The sequence below is a fragment of the Capsicum annuum genome, chromosome 9 (assembly GCF_002878395.1).
Source record: "Capsicum annuum cultivar UCD-10X-F1 chromosome 9, UCD10Xv1.1, whole genome shotgun sequence".
Taxonomy (NCBI): Eukaryota; Viridiplantae; Streptophyta; class Magnoliopsida; order Solanales; family Solanaceae; genus Capsicum; species Capsicum annuum.
The window spans coordinates 3,349,767-3,369,666 of NC_061119.1; the positions used below are offsets into that span (position 1 = coordinate 3,349,767).

At 36.7% G+C, this 19,900-nt stretch overlaps 2 protein-coding genes across 2 annotated transcripts; one reads left to right on the forward strand and one right to left on the reverse strand.

The window, feature by feature from the left end:
• The first annotated feature begins 1,780 nt into the window (after positions 1–1,780).
• On the forward strand, positions 1,781–17,567 carry LOC107843162 (E3 ubiquitin-protein ligase UPL7). Its single transcript, XM_016687362.2, has 15 exons — positions 1,781–1,944; positions 2,433–2,555; positions 5,294–5,534; positions 6,261–6,853; positions 7,158–8,126; positions 8,229–8,563; positions 9,583–9,861; positions 9,959–10,211; positions 10,938–11,108; positions 11,195–11,287; positions 12,131–12,238; positions 13,870–13,986; positions 15,804–15,893; positions 16,053–16,147; positions 17,078–17,567. Exons 1-14 carry the CDS (start codon positions 1,921–1,923, stop codon positions 16,134–16,136), a joined length of 3,480 nt encoding a protein of 1,159 aa, XP_016542848.2. The 5' UTR covers positions 1,781–1,920; the 3' UTR covers positions 16,137–16,147; positions 17,078–17,567.
• On the reverse strand, positions 16,471–18,668 carry LOC107843163 (GDSL esterase/lipase At5g03820). Its single transcript, XM_016687363.2, has 5 exons — positions 18,326–18,668; positions 18,105–18,235; positions 17,791–18,024; positions 17,066–17,321; positions 16,471–16,800 (listed from the first exon to the last, which is right to left on the reverse strand). Exons 1-5 carry the CDS (start codon positions 18,567–18,569, stop codon positions 16,607–16,609), a joined length of 1,059 nt encoding a protein of 352 aa, XP_016542849.2. The 5' UTR covers positions 18,570–18,668; the 3' UTR covers positions 16,471–16,606.
• Between the last annotated feature and the right edge of the window lie 1,232 nt (positions 18,669–19,900).

Sequence of the window (19,900 nt, forward strand, 5' to 3'; positions counted from 1 at the left end):
TATGATATGTTGCATTATGAAAACAAATATCTCATTTAATAATATCGAGTTCATGATACACTACAATTCATGACACATTACATTTATTTGAGGTTACTAATACATTATTATAATTTTTGCTTAATACTTTATATGTGTAAAAAATATCTGATACATTGTATTAAAAGCTAAATATCTTATGATACATTACTTTATATGCAAATACAACAATATTATATCTACTATTTTATTGTTAATTTAAGTTTCTGATACATTAAATTATTTTGGTTGAGATGCATCACTGTAACTAAATTTGCATTATACTTAACTTATTTTTGAAAATATCTGATACATTATATAATTTACATTAAGACATAAAACTACAATTAGCTTATATGATACATTGCTGAAGAGTAAAATATCTTTTGATGCAAAATAGTCTAACAGATGAACGAAAATTAATTTATAGAAATTGTAATAAAAACAATTAAAAGCTTTGCTTAAATATCATAGCCGTTTTGTCCAGAAAGTTTTGATATTTCAATCTATTTTCACGAAAATCAATGTCGTTCATATCATAATGAAATGATGGAAATTAAAAAGAAAGTTAATGGTGGAAAGATGAAGTTGTTAGATCTAATTGAGTAATAGATGAGAACATGATGGAAATTCAAAAGAAAGTTAATAGAAGTTGTAACTTGAATGTTGAAGTAGAAGATGAAGATGATAACATGGTAGAAATTTAAAATAGGTGAGTTGAGAAAATCGTGGGATATATTTCCTGATTTTTGGGCTTGATTTGCAGCACAATAAGGGGATGTGTGTGGGTTTTTTTTAGATGTATCAGAAAAGAGGCAACTATTTTGAGAGGCAACTATTTTGAGTAAAAAGGAAATTTTGTAATTAGTTTAGTTGGATGGGATTTTAAGTAATAATAGAAATTTAAGGTGTGGTTATAAGTAATTTAGATTATAAATTACTAAATAGGTGAATGACTATTTATAAATTGGGCCTGGTTTATAATTTAGTTTTATAAGGGATTTTCAATGAATGACTATTAAAAATTGGGCCTGGTTCTACTCACAAGCTTATGTACGTGAATGGGCTACTGTTTCTCCAAATTGGGCCACAGGCCCATAACCAATGTAAAAGCCAGCCCAAAAAGTGTTGGTCCTTGGCCAGATGCGCTTCTTCCGATTGGGCCCTTGCAAAGTAAATTTGAATTAGCCGGGTCTCAATGCACATATTAGGATAAAGAATAAAGGGCAAGCAACATAAATTCCGACAGTTTGAAATTTAATTACAAAATTTTTTGACATTTTATATAATTACTGAAAATCTTAATTTTGGATCTGTTGAGATACATAATATGCTCCCGATACATCTTATGATGATACATTATTTCCTTTGTAAAGATACATAATTAACTTTTGATGCATTTTTTCAATTTTGAGTCTGTCGAGATACATAATACATCCAACGAAGATGCAATTTTTTTCTTTATAAAGATACATAATTAGCTCTCGGTATTTTTCTTTTGATTTTGGCTCTATCGAGATACATAGTACATCCAATAAAGATATATTTTTTTTTCAATAGTTAGCTCTCACTATTTTTTTTTTTTTTTGATTTTAAATATACATCCAATAAAGATAAATAATTATTGAGGTTACTATAATTATTTTGTAAGGATGGAGATTTGCTTAGATAAGTTAAGGTGTATATTTATATTATTTTCCCAAAATTGAAATATTAAAATTAAAAAATTATAAAAGAATTGGGTACAATGGAGGGAGCATTTGTTTTATCCACTTCACAAATGATTGCATTTTCTGTTAAGAATCGGGTCAATAATTAATTCCGCTTTAACCAACTATCAATTTCCCAATTTCTCATTTTTCTCTCACGCTTTGCCTCAGCTCTATCTAATAATAATTCGCCATGAGCGAACCTCGAAAGAACCAGGTTCTTCTACATACCTAATTAATATTAATTGTATCCTAATTTCATAATTTGGAGAATTTGGTCGATTTTTTTTGTTGTTGTTTGTTTTGATTAGGTATTGTATCAAATTGATCAATTTTTAATGCATGATAATTTGGAGAATTTGGTCGATTTTTTTTTTTTCGTTGTTTGTTTTGATTAGGTATTGTATCAAATTGATCAATCTTTATTGCATGATAATTTGGAGAATTTGGTCGAATTTTTGTTTATTTTGTTGTTTGTTGTGATCAATTTTTAATGCACGATAGTATGGAGAATTTGGTCGAATTTTTGTTTATTTTGTTGTTTGTTGTGATCAATTTTTAATGCATGATAATTTGGATAATTTGGTGGAATTTTTGTTTATTTTGTTTTGATTAGGTATCGTATCAAATTGATTAATTTTTAATGCATGATGATTTGGAGAATTTAGTCGAATTTTTGTTTATTTTGTTGTTTGTTTTGATTAGGTATCGTTGCGAGGTTCAAGTGCGAAGGAGATATCGAGGGACGTGCTTTTGGAAAAAGTATCGCAGGAAAGAGCTTTGAGGAATTTTACTCGCCGAGCTAATGCTGCTGCCCGATTAATTCAGGTTTATTTAATTAGCTTGCAAAATAACATCATTTTGTTTATTCTGTCTATTACATCACTTATGATTTCATTGTGGAATATGATGCTAGGAAGTTGCGGAGGTTTAGTGGGTAAGAGTGCGTCCGTGATAGTAGGGAGGAGTGCGTTGTTTGTATCTGTGCCCGTAGTTTCTTGTTCGTAATGTTCTGGTGATGTTTGTGATCTCAAATAGATAGTTTATTTTATCACTCTGTCGGCGTCTTGTTCCCATTTTGTTGTTTATTTTTATGTTTTTTGTTTGTTATATTATTATCTTGTCCTGAGCTTTGATCTATTGGAAACAACCTATCTACTTCATCCATGGTAGTGGTATGGACTGCGTACACTCTACCCTCATTAAACCCCATTTTGTGGGAATACACTGGATATGTTGTTTTACTGCTGGCTGCTGCATTTCTATTTGTTTGTATTACTTTCCTTTTTGGTCCGTTTCAAAAAAGGATATCTATTTTCTTTGTTTATCAACTCTTGAATTTCAACTTTTCATGTAGCATATTTAAGATCATTAGATTAAAAGATTATTGGATTAAAGGATGTTTTGGTATAATTCTACGTATCCTTAATTTAATATCATACGATTCAAAAGCCTTCCTTACGTAAACTCTGTGCCAAGTTAATACCGGACAAACAATTTGAAACAGAGGGAGTAGAAGTTTTTCGTGCTTGGAGGGCACTAACGACACGTTTGAAAAGTTGAGGACGATCATGTAATTATAAGCTAAACTTAATGCCCCTTTTCATTGTCAACAACAAAAACAAAAAACCTTGTGTAGTCCCACAGGTGGGGTCTGGAGAGGGTAAAATGTACGCAGACCTTGTCTCTATCTTGTCAGGTACAGAGGTTTCAAGAAGACCCGTGGCTCAAGGAAAAGAAAAATATCTACTGGCGGGAGAAAGTCATAACACAACATCTATGAAGACATAAGCAAGCAGGCATAGGACAGTAAGAACGTAGAGGCATACAAGATAACAAGTAGCAGAATTATAGAAATAGTAAAACAATAAAATATCGAAAATAATATGAATACTACAAGTACAACCAGGATAAACCAGATGCAAAACTATCAAGTACTAGCCTTCTACTTGAATCTTTGACCTCGGTAAGCCACGCCTCTCCAATACGTCTTCAGCCTACCCGTACGACTCCTCAAGCCCTCAAACCTCTTACACCTCCTCACTGGAGCGTTATGTATCTTCTCTTCACATGCCCGAACCATCTCAATCTAGCCTCCCATAGCTTTTCCGCCACGGAGGCCACTTCCACCTTGGCCCGAATATCGTTATTTCTGGCCATATCTCTCCTAGGTAAGCCATATAGTCATCTTAACATCCCTATTTCTGCAACTTTCATCTTAACATCCCTATTTCTGCAACTTTCATCTTCTGGATATGAGAGTTTTGGACTGGCCAACACTTAGCCCTGTACAACAAAACCGGTCTTACTACTGCTCTGTAAAACTTACCTTTAAGTCTCAGTGACACTTTTATATCACATAAGACTCCAAAAGCTAGCCTCCATTTCAACCACCTCGCAACAATGCAATGTGCGACATCCTCGTCAATCTTTCCGTTTTCTTGGATAATAGCCCCAGGTACAGGAGATGACTTGAGAATCAAACCCCACTCCCTCGTCCGCTACACGAGGCACATACTCTGCCTTAAGCCTGCTCAGTCTGAAACCTTTAGACTCCAGGGTATGTCTCCATATCTCTAGTTTGCCGTTAACTCTCTACGTATCTCATATCAGCAAATAACATACACCAAGGCACCTCTCTTTGAATGTGTCGTTTCAGAACATCTATTGTCTTAATAGTTAAATTACTGTATTGAAGGCACCTTAAAACTCAATAAGTTGGAGATGATGATGATGAGTTGAGATCCTTTAAGGCGAGGGCACAGGGTTATGGTCTTGTACTCTTGTTACTTTATGTTTCAGAGTCAGTTGATCTTAATCCTAACTAGAAATATCTTAAGAAACCAGCTTCTGTTTGAGCTTTACCCTCTTTGAATTAATAACAAGAAAAGGAGTTATTATGCCATGATATTGATGTGTATTTTTTGCTTATAAGTTTTGTGAAGTCACCTATGAAAGAAAAGAAGCGGCAAGAGGAAAAGGTTCATGTTGACGAGGGCTATATTTTTTCCTAAATAGTTAATGTACTTCAGTATTGATAACAATCAATGGAAGATAGTTGGGGGTTGAAAACTCAGGGAATCCAAGTCAATAATCGAGAGAAAGGAGCAAAGCTATTTAATTTATTTGTTGGCTATTTTTTTTTTAAGCATTTGATATGAGTTTAGCTATTTGGATGAACTTCAAAAGTAAAATTAAAGCTTGAATAATATGCTATCACGATGGACTAGAAGAACAAATAGATGCTCGGAATCTGTGATCTCTTTCTAATTTCAAACATGATAAATCTTTTTGTTGCTTTGTGGTTTGAAGGTTTATCCTTTGTTGATATGCACACACATTGCAAATTTTTTATTTCTTGAATTCACCTCTGTATAATCCAGCGGAACTAGTGTTGTGCTTTCATTATTCTGATCCATCTTTTTCTTCTGAAGTTTCGTTATAAACCAGTAATGTGCTGAAAGCCTTATAAGAGAACACTGCTATTTATTGAAAGAAGACATGTTATGATCACATCTTCAAGTGTGATTTCCAACTATGAATCTGGGTTCTTAAAATATGTGCAGAGAGCTTGGAAGTATTATAATGTTAAAAAACGTATAGCCCTGGAACTTCAGCAGCAGTGGGAATCATTGATAAGTAGTCATCTTGCTCCTCTAAAGAAATCGTCTTTATCCAGCCAAGTTCTGAGGCCTTTTCTTTTCTTTACTACATTCTTGTTGGCGCGATATCCAAGAATTCAACCCAGAGAAAAAGATTGCATCAGGAGTTGCTTTGGAGTTATCCTGGAGAGCATAAACTCAACCAGTAAGCTATTCTTATATTTTTCAAGTCTTTAAGTTTCTACAAAAATTTTATAGTCACGATTATCTTATTATAGCAATCATGTTTTGCAAGTTTTGGCAAGAAAAGTATAGTATACCATGCCTGAACATCTCCTTCTACATTTTTGAATTCATATGAAATATGGTTATAGAAGAAGTGTTCTTTATCTGAATGATGTCCTTATTTCTAAGCTTCACCTAGAAAGTGCTTTAATCTAGTCCTTTTTGAATTTTGGAAAGAGTTATATTCACTGAATTGATGGATGTTCTGCTCCCAGCTGCATTAGGTTATTAGTGAAATAGAAAAAATAAGAAAGAAGAATCATCATCTTCTAGAAGCATCAAATAATGAAGAACCTTATCGAAGACAAAACATCTAATAGGAAGACTCTATCTGATTACTTCGTAATGATGTTGAGTGCCTCTTAATGGATTATGATTCATCCGGATGCTAAATTGTGTGCCATACACACTCAACAATTCGATTGCTGGCTATGGGATAATGACAGTTTACCTTTTACTCACTTAAATACTATAAACAATTAGTTTTCCTTATTGGAACCTTAAGCACAAATATCTTAAATCCTCTAAAAAAAATCCTGCCCCTTGCCCCTTGCATGATCTGACATTTATCTTTTGCTATTTGCCAGTTAAGTTGATTATGTTATAGCATTTGTTAACTTTCTCTGTCTACTCTTTTCTTTTATAGATCCCAATGAAAACTTTTGCTCAATGGCTACTGGAACCGTAGAAGAGAGAAAAATTTGGAACTATCAAGCAAAGAAGTTGATTACCATATGCTTGTTTATTTTAGCAGAATATGATAATTCTTCTCAGAAGAGTAATGATGTTTTACTTACATCTTTAGCAATGCGCTTGGCCGTAATTCTGACTGATGTGAAAGGTTGGAAGTGCATCAGCAATACCAATGTAGAGAGTGCCTTCATGGCAGTTAGGGATTTAGTTCAGTTCGTGGGAAGTATTAGAAGTGGACTATATAATTCCGTAAGGAGTTACATTTGTAAACTTGAAGTTCCTAGTTCCCTTCAGGCAAATTTGTCTTCTCCGACAGATGACCAGTTATTGATAACTGCAAGTGCAATTACTTTAGCACTGCGGCCATTTCATGTCGCGAACTTAGTTATGGATGATAAAGATGTCTTACTAGAAGTGCAGAGTGCAGCTGAGCAATACTGTATTTATCTTCTTACAATACCTTCGTTTGCTCAACGGTTACCGGTGGTGTTGATTCCACCTTTGAAACACAAGTCTGTGTTAACACCTTGCTTGAGGATCCTATTGGTAAGTTTGGCATAGTAAAGGGAATAATTTACTGTTTTACTGTTGCAATTATTATGAGCGTATATGCCTGTCAATTAGATCCACTTCAGTCTAAACATACGGAAATACTTTTCTCCTTAACTATTAAGCACCCTAATTTACCTAGGAGTAATACATAATGTGAGCCATCATAAATTCAAGGACTAATACATAAAAACCTCTCTATATTTGGCTCCATTTGCAACTTACACCTAAATTATGCAGTGTTTATATTATGGATCTTGCAATGCGAAGGGACTGATCAAACTGTGACAGATGATGGCAGATGTCAAAGGAGCAAATTCTGAAGGATATGTCAGATATGGATCAGATGACAAGTACTCACGACAGGGTGTTGCCACCAGTTGGTTGGGCTCTTGGAAATATTATATACCTGGCGACAAGCAGTGAAAGCAATATCATAGATTTTGGAAAGTTAGTGAATGGTTTAGACCGTCAATCCTATGTCCATGTAGTGATTATGCTGGCAGAGAAATTATTGGCTCAGATTGAAAGGGCTGGATGGGTGAGAAACGAGAACCAACAAGTCCAAAGTGACGGAAATTCTGTTGAAGCCGAGACAACTTTTGGATCCTTGAAGATGTCGTATGTGGACCTTTTCAAGCCTGTTTGCCTTCAGAGGCATCTGATGGAACTTCTAGTGTTGGAGAAAGATGGTCCCGTTCAGAGAGCTGAAAGCCTACCATCATGTGGAGCAGAATCTGCTGGGAGCTGTGAATTGCTTGATGTAGCTTACTATTATTCATGGATGCTCAGAATATTTTCTATTTTGAATCCAGTGCTGGGGGCAATGCCAGTTCTCAACATGCTATCATTTACTCCTGGGTTTCTTTCTAACCTGTGGGGTACCCTCGAAGAATCATTTTTTCCAGGAAAAGATCTTGTTGGTAAGGGCAAATATTCAGATAAAAGTACAATTTCTGAAAACAAGATTATTGAAGCTTCTGTGAGAAAGCAAAAACATTCTTCTAAAGATATAGGCAGCAAATGGGCTACCGTATTTCAAAAGATAACTGGGAAATCACAAACCGAGTTCAAAATTGTGGATCCGCTTGATGGGAAATCAAAGACTGTGCACATTGACGAGCATTATTCTGATATGTGGGACATTGAACTGCTAAGGCAGGGTCCTGATGGAATATCAAACGACTTGTCTTGTGTACTACATCTGTTTTGCGCTAGTTATTCACACCTGTTGTTAGTTCTTGATGACCTAGAATTTTATGAGAAACAGGTCACACTTCTTTTTCACTTTATATTTCATGCAATAGTTGATTTTCCAATGTCATTAGAATGATATCAAAATGTCCTGAAAGTAAGATTTGTGTGAATGTAGGTTCCCTTTACATTGGAGCAGCAGCAGAAAATTGTGTCGGTGCTGAATACATTGGTTTATAATACAATATCCCGCAGTATTTGTCCTAAAAGTAGATCTCTGACAGATTCAGCTATCAAATGTCTTCATTTATTGTATGAAAGGGATTGCAGGCACCAATTTTGCCCTCCTACTTTGTGGCTTTCACCAGGTAGAAATAATCGGCCGCCCATTGCTGTAGCTGCTAGGACTCATGAATTTTTATCCGCTGCTTCAAACGGTGATGATACCTCAACCTCTCTGAGCATGGGATCCATTATTACTGTTATCCCGCACATCTTCCCATTTGAAGAAAGGTAGTTTTAACGTGAAAAACTCATCGTGAACTGTAATAATTCATCATTGATTTACCTTTATGTCTATTCTGACAGCTTTTAACGCCTATAGTTTATTAAAATGTTCCTTTCCCGCGCTTCACATTGGCAGATTATGGATTTTGTATGTGATCCTTACATCTCTTGTTAGTTTGGGTGAATAAGTTAAAATTCGTAGCTGTTTGTTTATATTTTGTTTTGGTTTTCCTCTTCCACCTGAAGATATATGGTACTCCCTCTGTCCCAATCTATGTGCCGCTGTTTGACTGGGCACAAAGTTTAAGAAAGAAAGAAGACTTAGAAACATGTGGACCAAAACAAGCCTTAACATTTGAACATCATCATCACGTGCTTAAGGCTTGTTTTGGTCCACATTTGAACATCATCATCATGTGCTTAAGGTATTTTTTTGAAGCCCCTGCTTGGGTGAGGAAGATAATGACACCAAGGCCACCAAGTTTGATTTGTTGACAGTAGTATTTTTCAACACGACCTATTGCCTTTAGCACCTTGGAGGGTTAAATTCCTATCATGAATCAAGGTAGTTTACTCTTGAGTCTTTTGGTTGGGGTTTTTGCGGTATGACTCTTTTTATAAGATATGAATTCATTAACATCCTTTTTGTGTTGCCAATAAGGAACTTTACAGACTTACACTGCGTCTTTTTAACATTTCTATGGTATAAAGACGTATGTAACACGGTTGTGTGAATTTCCTGAGTATTTCCATAATAACTAGGAGTTGTACTTCTATGTTGATCCACGGCATATGATGATGTTGCATGTTGTGGTTCAAACCCCTGATTTTAGTCTCATAGGTTCAATGTATTCATGAAAAGAGTAATTTTCTTTTGATTTCTAGATAAAGAGATGTGCTGTGTAGTTCTTGCATCAGAGATATCATGTGGTTTACACGTGCAACTGTTTCTTGCTTAAATCAAAGGGTGCCAGTTGTTTTCTTCTGGTCTAGCAGTGATCAAAATCATTTCTGGTCCTTGGCAGGGTTGAGATGTTCAGAGAATTTATCAACATGGATAAAGTATCAAGAAAAATGGCTGGTGAAGTTACTGGACCTGGTCCACGTTCCGTTGAGATAGTAATTCGTCGTGGTCATATTGTTGAAGATGGATTTCAGCAACTAAATAACTTAGGATCAAGATTAAAGTCCAGCATCCACGTCTCTTTCGTGAACGAGTCTGGTCTTCCAGAGGCTGGCCTGGACTATGGTGGGTTATCTAAGGAGTTCTTGACAGAAATAGCTAAAGCAGCCTTCTCACCTGAGTGAGTTGCCTGTGCTTATGTAGTTATCCAGCTAGCCGTCTCATTTTTTGCTCTCTGAAATGACTGGAGGTCTTTGTAATTGGTTCTATTTTGTAAGGTACGGGCTGTTCACACAGACCTTGACTTCAGATAGACATCTAATTCCTAATACAGCTGCAAGATTTTTGGACAATGGAATTCAGATGATTGAGTTTCTGGGGAGAATCGTCGGCAAAGCACTCTATGAAGGAATATTGCTAGATTATTCCTTTTCACATGTTTTTGTGCAAAAGCTGTTGGGCCGCTATAGCTTTCTTGATGAGTTGTCTACACTTGATCCTGAGCTATACAGGAATCTGATGTATGTTAAGGTAAATGCTTCTAATCAATTCCTGGAAGTTCGTTGGTAAGAGTTTCAGAAGATATCTTGTAAAAGATGAGCAAAAGTTTTTGAACCTGAAGTAACTTAGTGTAATTTACTATATAAGCTGTCAATCTTTCAAGTAAGTGAATTACATGTTTTTAAGAATCGCCCAGAGATGTTGCCTGAAAAGTTGCAAAAAGGTTCTGGTAATCAGAAAATTACGACAGTTGCTTAAATAGTGGCTGAAATAATGGGTGGAAAGAGGCGACACTGCGGGGCTCATAACTAACAAGAGGAGTGGTATTTCTAGAGCACTCGTTGAAGAAGGCATTGGAAATTAAGATGTATGTTGCTGCTGGAACTATTGCAGGAAGTAAGAGGGCTGCAGTCAATAGCTGAAGTTACTTAGGTTTCTTATAAGATCGTTTACTGATCAAAGAAGTCTCTTCTAAGATCGTTATGGCTCTGATATTTATATAAGGATATTAATTACTTTTTGATTTGATTAATATGGAATATAGATACACCTATTTGTAAGTGTACTAGTGATTATTATCTAACAAGGACAGTAATGGTACCATTCTCAAAAACAAACAAAAGTTATCTAATGAGGACAGTAATTAAGTTTCAATTGACCATAATCAACCGATCAACAACCCCACGCCTCTATTTATCCATGTCCAATTTTAATGGAACTATGCATAAGACTCATACTTTGTTTTGGTCTATGCAGCACTATGGTGGTGATGTCAAGGACCTTGCACTGGATTTTACAGTTACTGAAGAATCATTGGGGAAACACATTGTTATTGAGCTTAAACCTGGTGGCAAGGATACTTCTGTAACAAAAGAGAACATGTTGCAATATGTTCATGCAATGGCAGATTTTAAACTAAATCGGCAGGTACTGATACTTAAGCTCCTACTCCTATGTTGAGATCCCCATTTTGTTGGTATTGGTGACTTATTGTTTCCATCACTCAATTGCAGATACTTCCTTTCTCAAATGCATTTTATAGAGGATTGACGGACCTTATATCCCCTTCCTGGTTAAAGTTGTTTAATGCAAGTGAGTTTAATCAGGTAATTTCCTTGGTGCATTTCTTAGAAGAATTTTGTGTTTCAGTTTTAGTAGCTTCGTGTACAATTTTCTTGCCATATTATTCATCCCTTCCATAGATATACTGTAGCAGGTTATAGCCTGACTGTTCATGTTAAGATAGACTTAGATGGAGGTTAGTGGATCAACATCTATGTTACGTGGACTTTATGTTAAATAAAACCTGCTAAATGAAATCCAACTGTAAGGAATAGTCCTGCAGTTGTATTGGATGCATAACCACGTCTCTGTTAATGAAGCATAGATTTTGATTGCATACCCTGTGATTTTATTGTTTCTAGCAAAATGGAGGTGGATGCCTCTCAACTTCGACTTGTGCTTTATTACAGATGCATATATACTTGCATGTGCATGTAGTCGCTATGTGTGTGGGCAAAGGAGAGAGATGTATGCATTTACCTTGTCATCCTACCCTCAATCCATAGAATGCTACTGTATTCCTCTTGGGATATGAGATTCTACCAGCAATTGATCTATCTTAGTTCTTTCCATGCTGGTTTTAGACTTCCTTATCTCTTGCTTATTGGAAACGACGAATGACTTGTAAAGGCTGAATGTGTCAGCAACACCTCTGCAATTTTTGTTTTATCTTATCTGGTTGACTGATACTCCGCATTTCTTTAAAATCAAGGAAGTTAAATGTGACATGACATGAAGACAATGGAATGAAAGGCATAAATAAACTACATAGAGTGCATATGCTTTTATGTGGTGTGAGAATAAGTTGAACGCCACATGAGTCATGGAGGATTTCCTTTGCTGGACTGCATGCTTTCATTTCAGCTAATCCAAAGTTTTATCACCAGTTGCTTTCAGGGGGAAACCATGATATTGATATTGATGACTTAAGGAAAAATACGCGCTATACTGGAGGTTACACAGAAGGGAGTCGGACAGTTAAACTCTTTTGGGAGGTATACATGAACTATTCCTCTCCTCTTTTTTCTTTTTATGTTAAGAAACTTCAAATGTGATATGCATCCTTGTCTACTTGAACCGTCTCAAACAATTAAGGAACTTGGTCTAAGCAAAGGCCTTTTATTGTTTTTTGTTATCTAGCCATATGTACGATGGAGGGAAGACTCGGGTGCGAACGGTGGGAGGAGACCCAACACACTTTTCGGTCGAGACAGGGTTGCATCAAGGTTCGACTCTTAGTTCGTTCCTATTTGCGCTGGCGATGGACGTGTTGACGCGTAGTATTCAAGGTGAAGTGCCTTGGTGTATGTTATTTGCAGATGATGTAGTGCCGATTGATGAGACGCGGGGGTGTGTGAATGAAAAATTGGAGTTATGGAGGCAAAACCTAAAATCTAAGGGGTTCTGGTTGAGTAGGTCCAAGACAGAGTATTTGGAGTGCAAGTTTAGTGACTTAAGGCAGGAAGACGAAGTGGTGGTGAGGTTGGATTCCCAAGTTGTATGTAATAAGGATAGTTTTAAGTATCTTGGGTCTATGATTCAGGGGAATGGTGAGATTGACGAGGATGTCTCTAATCGTATTGGAGCTGGTTGGATGAAGTGGAGGCTCGCCTCTGGAGTGTTGTGTGATAGGAAGGTGCCCCTTAGGCTTAAAGTCAAATTCTATAGAGTGGCAGTCCGTCCAGTCATTGTATGGAGCGGAATGTTGGCCTGTCAAGAACTCCCATATTCAAAAATTGAAAGTGGCGGAAATGAGAATGTTGCGCTGGATGTGTGGGCTTACAAGAGGGGATAGAGTTGGGAATGAGATTGTTCGGGAGAAGGTGGGAGTGGCTTCGGTGGAGGACAAGATGCGGGAAGGAAGGCTGAGATAGTTTGGGCATGTGATGGGGAGGGGCGCGGATGCCCCTGTTCGCAGGTGTGAGAGGCTAGCCTTGGATGGCTTCAGGAGGAGTAGAGGGAGGCCGAAGAAATACTGAAGGGGAGTGATTAGCCATGACATGGAGCAGCTTCAGCTTACCGAGGACATGACTCTAGATAGGAAGGTGTGTAGATCGCGGATAAGGGTAGAAGGCTAGGGTGAGTACATGGGTTGTAGCAAGTAATTAGAAGAGTCCCTGTTTAGCCGGGGTAGTAATCGTAGGACTGTGTCGATAGGTAGGAGCCGCTAGTCAGGAGAGACTGGGTGTGGTGGGTGGCTTTGGTCTGTGAGTGTTGGTTACTACTAGGCGGGTACCCTATTCCAAATTTCGTTTTTCTTATTTCTTATAGCTTATGACTCTTAGTTCCCCTATCCTGTATTGCTCTGAGTTCTATTTTACTATTTCTGATTCTTTACTTCTGTTAAGCCACCCATCCTGCTTCACGTTTCATTACGACTTTTGTTTACTATTTTTTTTTTTTTTATATATATATATATTTATCTTGAGCCGGAGGTCTATCGGAAACAACCTCTCTACTTCTTCAGGGGTAGCGGTATGGACTACGTACATTTTACCCTCCCCAGACCCTACTGTGTGGGAATACACTGGGCTTGTTGTTTATGTATGTGGTTGCAAGTGTTCAAGTAGGAGAATAAATTTGAAGACAATTATGCATTTATAACTAATTTGTTCTTGTGGTTTAGGTATTTGCGAGTTTTGAACCAAAAGAACGGTGTTTGCTGCTTAAGTTTGTGACAAGTTGTTCGCGAGCTCCTTTGCTTGGATTCAAATATCTGCAGCCAACCTTCACTATTCACAAGGTATTCACTTTCTCCCCCCTCCTCCCCCAAATCCCGAAACGACTCAGCACACATGAAGATGATAAACAGATACGAAGGCTTTTGTTACCAGATTATGTGCACTAAAGGTTGAAAATGAGCACTGTATTCTTTTTCCCGGATGGAGGGTAAAGTGGTAAATGGTTAATGCTAATTCAAAATGGTCAACCGACAATGGTGAAAGTATAACAAGGGGGTAAAGTTATTGGAGTTAAGCTGCTGAAAGAACCCGGAAATAGGAGCAGGAGAAAGTTTCTATTGGTAGGTGAACTGATGTGAATCTGGCATCTCATTTATTGGTAAACTGGCTCCAGTGTTTCACTTTGAAAGGAAAATGCAGGATAGACGATATTTATTAGTTTTACATCTTTTAACAAATTTCTGCAAAATCCTGATAAAGAAAAAGGAATTTGGGGCCAACAACCCGATTTTATCTTCTTCGTGCAGAGAGATTGGAAATTTGTCTCGAACTGAACTGGACCCATGTCTCTTAATAGAGTTCAACCTAATATGGTTAGTGCCGGGATACAAACTTTCTCCTGTAAGCCACTGCTGACAAGGACAGTGTTGCACAGGTGCAAAGTGTGGCTGAGGTTCAAAGCTTCAGATAGTGCATCGTTATACATAGATGTCTGAATGAGTTCAGATACATTCAGTATTTCGGTATCTTGTGCCATAAGGAAGCTGAAAGGAGGCGGCCTTGATTTTGGTTGACGTGGTTGTTGACAGTAGACAGCATCAACAGAAAAATTCCAATAAATGAATGTACCTTTTCTGATGGATACAATCTGTCATTTCCTTGCAGAAATGCAGGGGAAGGTTGCGTAGAATTGATCCTTCCTTGGACCCCACGCATACTGGGAGCTTAGTGAACCAAACTGCTTCTTTTTTTTTTTAAAATAAAATAAAATAAAAATTACAATCTATCATTTCCATGTTTTTCAGTTTGCTTGAATGGTTTAAGGAGGGTAATGCAGGGAAAAGTCTTGTAGATTGTTCTGCTCTAATAAGAACAAACTAAAACTAATCAGAAACGCCCTTCCCTAACCAGCAACCAAAATTTTACCAAATTAACAAATTATAGAAGGAAACAAAAGTTTCAGTTGATAGGGCCATTGTGTGTCATGCTGTTTTCTTTAAATTATAACATCAACAACAACATTCCCAGTGTAGTCCCACAAAGTGGGATTTGAGGAGGGTAGAGTGTACATAGACCTTACCTCTACCTCAGAAGTGAGGTAGAGAGGCTGTTTCCCATAGACGCCCGGCTCAAGACAGTCTAGAAAAATATATAATGGAAGTACTACAGACAATCGGTAAGAATATTACTTTTTCCTTTAAATTAATGTCCAAACAACTTAACCACATTTTCAGTAACTATAAAGAACATTGTCAGTAACTTTCTGGCATTTATCGGCATGGTGTACTGTGCTTGTTCTCATGTGTGAGTTTTCTAATGTGGCTCCTCATACATACTCTTTATTGATTACAAGCCGGTTTTGCTTCACGTCTTCCCAGTAATCACTCAACACTAGCATTGTTAAAAATCTTGCTCTTCTGGATACCTAATGTTTGTTGCACTTCCTTCTGACTTCTTTATGTTCTAAAGGCTTGGTTTTTATCTTGCTGTTTTTCGTTATTAGGGTGAAGAGGGGGAGTTGAACATGAAAACAAATAAGTTCCAAAAAGTTACGAAAGAAAGGGATCGGAAAATTAAATAAAACGTACTACCAAAAAATTAAAATGGAATAATGCCTTGGTTACCAGTGGTTAATAGTAATGAAATTTCGTAAATATAGGTTTCTTGTGATTTGCCACTATTGGCGACATTTGGGGGACATGATGTTGATCGGCTCCCTTCGGCTTCTACTTGCTACAACACCCTCAAGGTACGGTCTTAAATTAAACTACGTTAAATTTTATCCATTGAATGGATCTAATCCAACTCAGATTTTGTCAAATTGAAAATCAAGGTAGCTTTCAACTACAGAATCTCTCTGACTAACATATTGCAATAATATCTGTATTTTTCCTTCTGCCTTTGACAGCTTCCAACATACAAACGCCAGAATAACTTGAGAGCAAAGCTTTTATATGCTATCAATTCAAATGCTGGTTTCGAACTTTCATAGCTGTTGCACAGGTAAAGTGATTTTCTCTTTGTTTGTGAAAACAAGAGCTAAAAGAAGATCACCCCCTCTCCAAAATAAAGAAGACACCAAGATTAAATTTCTTTGCTTTTTTTTAGGACTGTGGAATACTTAATAACTTTCTTTAAACGAGTCTTCCCTTTTTACTTTAATTTTGGTTAGAAAATCAAGTAGAATATTTAGTGTTAAATAGAGCTCATCTCATGGGATGACCCAAAGACATACGTAATACCGTTCTTTCTGTTGGCTTTCATGTGACAGTACATCAAATACCGAAAACCATTTTCCCAAGCTGGGAAGGCTGTCAGACGTGTTGTACTTTACTGTAACTGCTTTCATATAAAATGTAATATATTTAGCTTGTATGAACTAAGACCGTCTGAAGCCTCTTTCAATTTCGAAAGTAATAAACAATATCATACAAAATAGACCTTTTCTGCAGCTTGGAGGCTTTAAGAGATGAGATCAAAACCCTGTTCCAACAGACTTTGAGCTAACTTCTCATTTGCCGATTCTGAGGGATGAAATCCATCCCAGAACACATAATTTGTAGCATTGGAGCATGTTCCAATGGACCTGGCATTACAAAGGAATGATGTTTCTATTGTACCAGTCCCGCAGCAAGCCTTCCTTGATTCAAAAAATCCTGGAAAAGAGGAATATTATCAGCAAAAATGTGATCAAGAAGGGGGACTTTCCTAATTCACCCTTTTGATTTTAGAATACAGCAGTAGGAAACCCATTTTAGAAATTCACATTGCTTCCTAATGTCAAGTTTCAAGAACTGAGACACGATTTTTCTTTGACAATAAATTTCTGTTCATGTCTGTGCTTAGCAAAACTTTTGAAGGGTAGGCGAGTTTGAGAAAAAGCAAGGAAAAGGAGAAGGGGGAATAATTTCAACATGTTACCACTTTCTGCAGGTTTTGTGATCATATCAAAGAGAGGCTGGAAGATGTCGAAGACTACGAGCTTGATGCCAGGAAGCTTGCTCTTTAAATTTTGAGATGTCTTGTTGAGCTTATTGTTGAAAGAGATTGCGTCTTTGTTCATTTTTTCAACACACTTGTTGGTTCCTCTACCGAACAAAGTAATGGCAGCTGGCAAACAACCAGTTGGTGGCAGAGTTGTGACACCAATCCTCCTTGCTCCCAGATCATAGAGGTTCTGTCAATAGATCACTGCTAATATTAACATGCAGATTGGCTTGTGTATAATTGAACAATTTACATATAGTATTTCTTATTTTTTTTGAAACTAAACTAATTTTAAAAAAAAAGGAGTAAAGGTTGTGATTATGTCCAGCTATCTGGTGTCCAAGTGTATGTTTATCCTTGTACATCCAGTAACAATCCCTATTTTCTGTAATTTGACAAGTGCTTGTTATGATTCATGCATGAGCTAGCTTGGTCCCGTTTGTCTAAGACTCTAATGAGAGTTGGACCTTAAAATTTATTTTCCAGGGCTCTTACTATCGGATCAATTACTCTAATAATAGGTTAGTCCTAATTGCAATTTCATTTGATAATGCTTGTTAGGCCTAGTAACTCTGTGCAGGTTGCTCTGATTTAAGAATTACTTTATGGAAACAGTTGAAGAAGCGGTAACAATTAGTACACAGAAGAGGAAGCTGAACCTGAACGAATGTAGAGTAAGACGTCATGAGGATGTCTGCGAACTGATCAGGTGAGTAGACTTTGTTGAGTAGTGGATTTATATAGTAGTTTTGAATGAAATCACTGCTTCCTGCACTTATAAGATGTATTCCTCCCGAGAAGATGTTAGTTGCCTTGGTCCTCCCGACCAGATTCACTACTTTCCGTTGCCACAACTTGTAATACTTTAGTTGATGTCTCAGCGTCAGAGCACGCTGCAAAAACCGTGACATTTCCAAGTTAGTCATCCTCAAAAAAAATCGACAGATTTCTGTTTTCTGACACGAGTACTTACAAACAGTCGAGCAGTCCTTTCATAATAACCAGAAGCAGCAGAGGCGAAGTTGACACCGGTGAGTATTCTTTTCCCTCTAGTTTCTCGGCTCAGGTAAGCCGGTGGGTATGAAGTGAACCCAAGATATTCAGCTGTGGATAAAAACATGCATGTATGAGAAACAACTGATGACATCTACTTTTCTTTTGCGGAGATGATTATTGAAATGTTTTAGACATTACCAGTAAAGTCTGTGGCTAGCTTTCCATTGCAGAACCTCCCGGTAGGTTTGTGGGTTACAAAATCTCTTCCATAAGGTGGAAAATTTGCCTTGATGATAGTGCTTAAGTTGTTATTGTTTCCAACGTCAACTACAGAGTCACCAAAGATGCACAATGCTGGAACCAAAGGGTCTCCGTTAGATACCGAAAACACCATTGCCAGAACAAAACCACCTAAGAAACACCTGAAGAAACCCATTCTCATAGTGAATCTCTTCTTTACTTGCCTTTCTTTTTCTTAAATATGATAATTTTGAGACATTTTTCAATTTAAGGTTGAAGTGAAATGACTGTTGGATAGAAAGTTGCTCATTTCCAGGTGAAGAGGCATGTTTGGCACCTCCAAAAGGTAAATGGTAAAGTGAGATTTTTGGGGGCAAAGTATATGTTTAGGTAAAGCATTTTTGGTTTTTTTCATTTAGGAGTATGACCATTAGCCATAGCGTACTTTGCAGAAATTGAAGCAAAATTGGTGTGAACCATTCCTCATGCAACTTCATGTTGGTTTAGTCCGTTCCAACGACAGAAAGCTATCGATAACACTAGTAACAGAGGGTAGTACCCAACCTTATCTTGTGAAGGTAAAGAGGTGGTTTCAGGAGTCCACTAATAGGCGTTGGAGCATCTAGTATATTACCGCTTGATTCGATCGAAATAGTAGTAAAGGGCAGTCCGGTACACTAAAACTTTCGTTATGCGTAGGGACAGTTTGGTACACTAAAACTTTCGTTATGCGCAGGGTTTGGGGAAGGGTTTCACCACGAGGGTGTATTGTACGCAATCTTACCTTGCATATCTATCGATTTAAGCATTTTATCAATCGACTAAATTAGATATGTTGGTAACTTAGCAATGAGTTACAAATGGTTGGAAATCAATTTTTATAACGATTAACAGACTATCAACAAATATATCCCGTTTCGATATGGTCAATTGATAAATAATACTCCCTCCGTTCCATAATAAATGAATTGTTGGAGTATTTTTTATGTTTCAAAATAAGTGAATGGTTCACAATTCAAGGTAGATATTAAATTTTTTTTTCAAATTTACCCTTCATTAAATGTACATTGGGAGTGATGTATCGTGTGTCTTTGCTTTTTGAAGAGGGTAAAAATGAAAAAATATGATAAATTTATGTCTTTACTTTTTTTTTTCTTAATATGTGTGTCAAAATTCAACAATTAACTTATTGTGAAACGGAGGGAGTATTATGTTTGTAAATAACAGACATACACATTAACTTATCATATTTACACCAATTTCACCCTTAAAAAGTAACTGCAAAAATTTAATTATGTGTCTTATGTATCTCGATAGACTCAAAATCGAAAAATATATATGGGGAGTTAATTATGTATCTTTTGGAAGGAAAAAATATATCTTTTGGAAGGAAAAAATGTATCTTCGTTGGATGTATTATGCATTTCGACAGATTCAAAAATGAAACAAATTTATAGGAATCTAATTATGTATCTCGATTGACTCAAAATTGAAATTTTAGTAGTTATGCAAAATATCAGAATTTTCTATTAA

Bases quoted from the DNA above. Each gene is read 5' to 3' on its own strand.
- LOC107843162 (XM_016687362.2), top strand. From the start codon at position 1,921: ATGAGCGAACCTCGAAAGAACCAG. The intron at 2,556-5,293 runs GTTTATTTAATT...AAATATGTGCAG, and splicing joins CTGCTGCCCGATTAATTCAG to AGAGCTTGGAAGTATTATAA. The intron at 11,288-12,130 runs GTAATTTCCTTG...TTTTATCACCAG, and splicing joins ATGCAAGTGAGTTTAATCAG to TTGCTTTCAGGGGGAAACCA.
- LOC107843163 (XM_016687363.2), bottom strand. From the start codon at position 18,569: ATGAGAATGGGTTTCTTCAGGTGTTTCTTAGGTGGTTTTGTTCTGGCA. The intron at 18,236-18,325 runs GTAATGTCTAAA...TTTTATCCACAG, and splicing joins GCTAGCCACAGACTTTACTG to CTGAATATCTTGGGTTCACT. The intron at 17,322-17,790 runs GTTCAGCTTCCT...ATCTATTGACAG, and splicing joins CTTACTCTACATTCGTTCAG to AACCTCTATGATCTGGGAGC.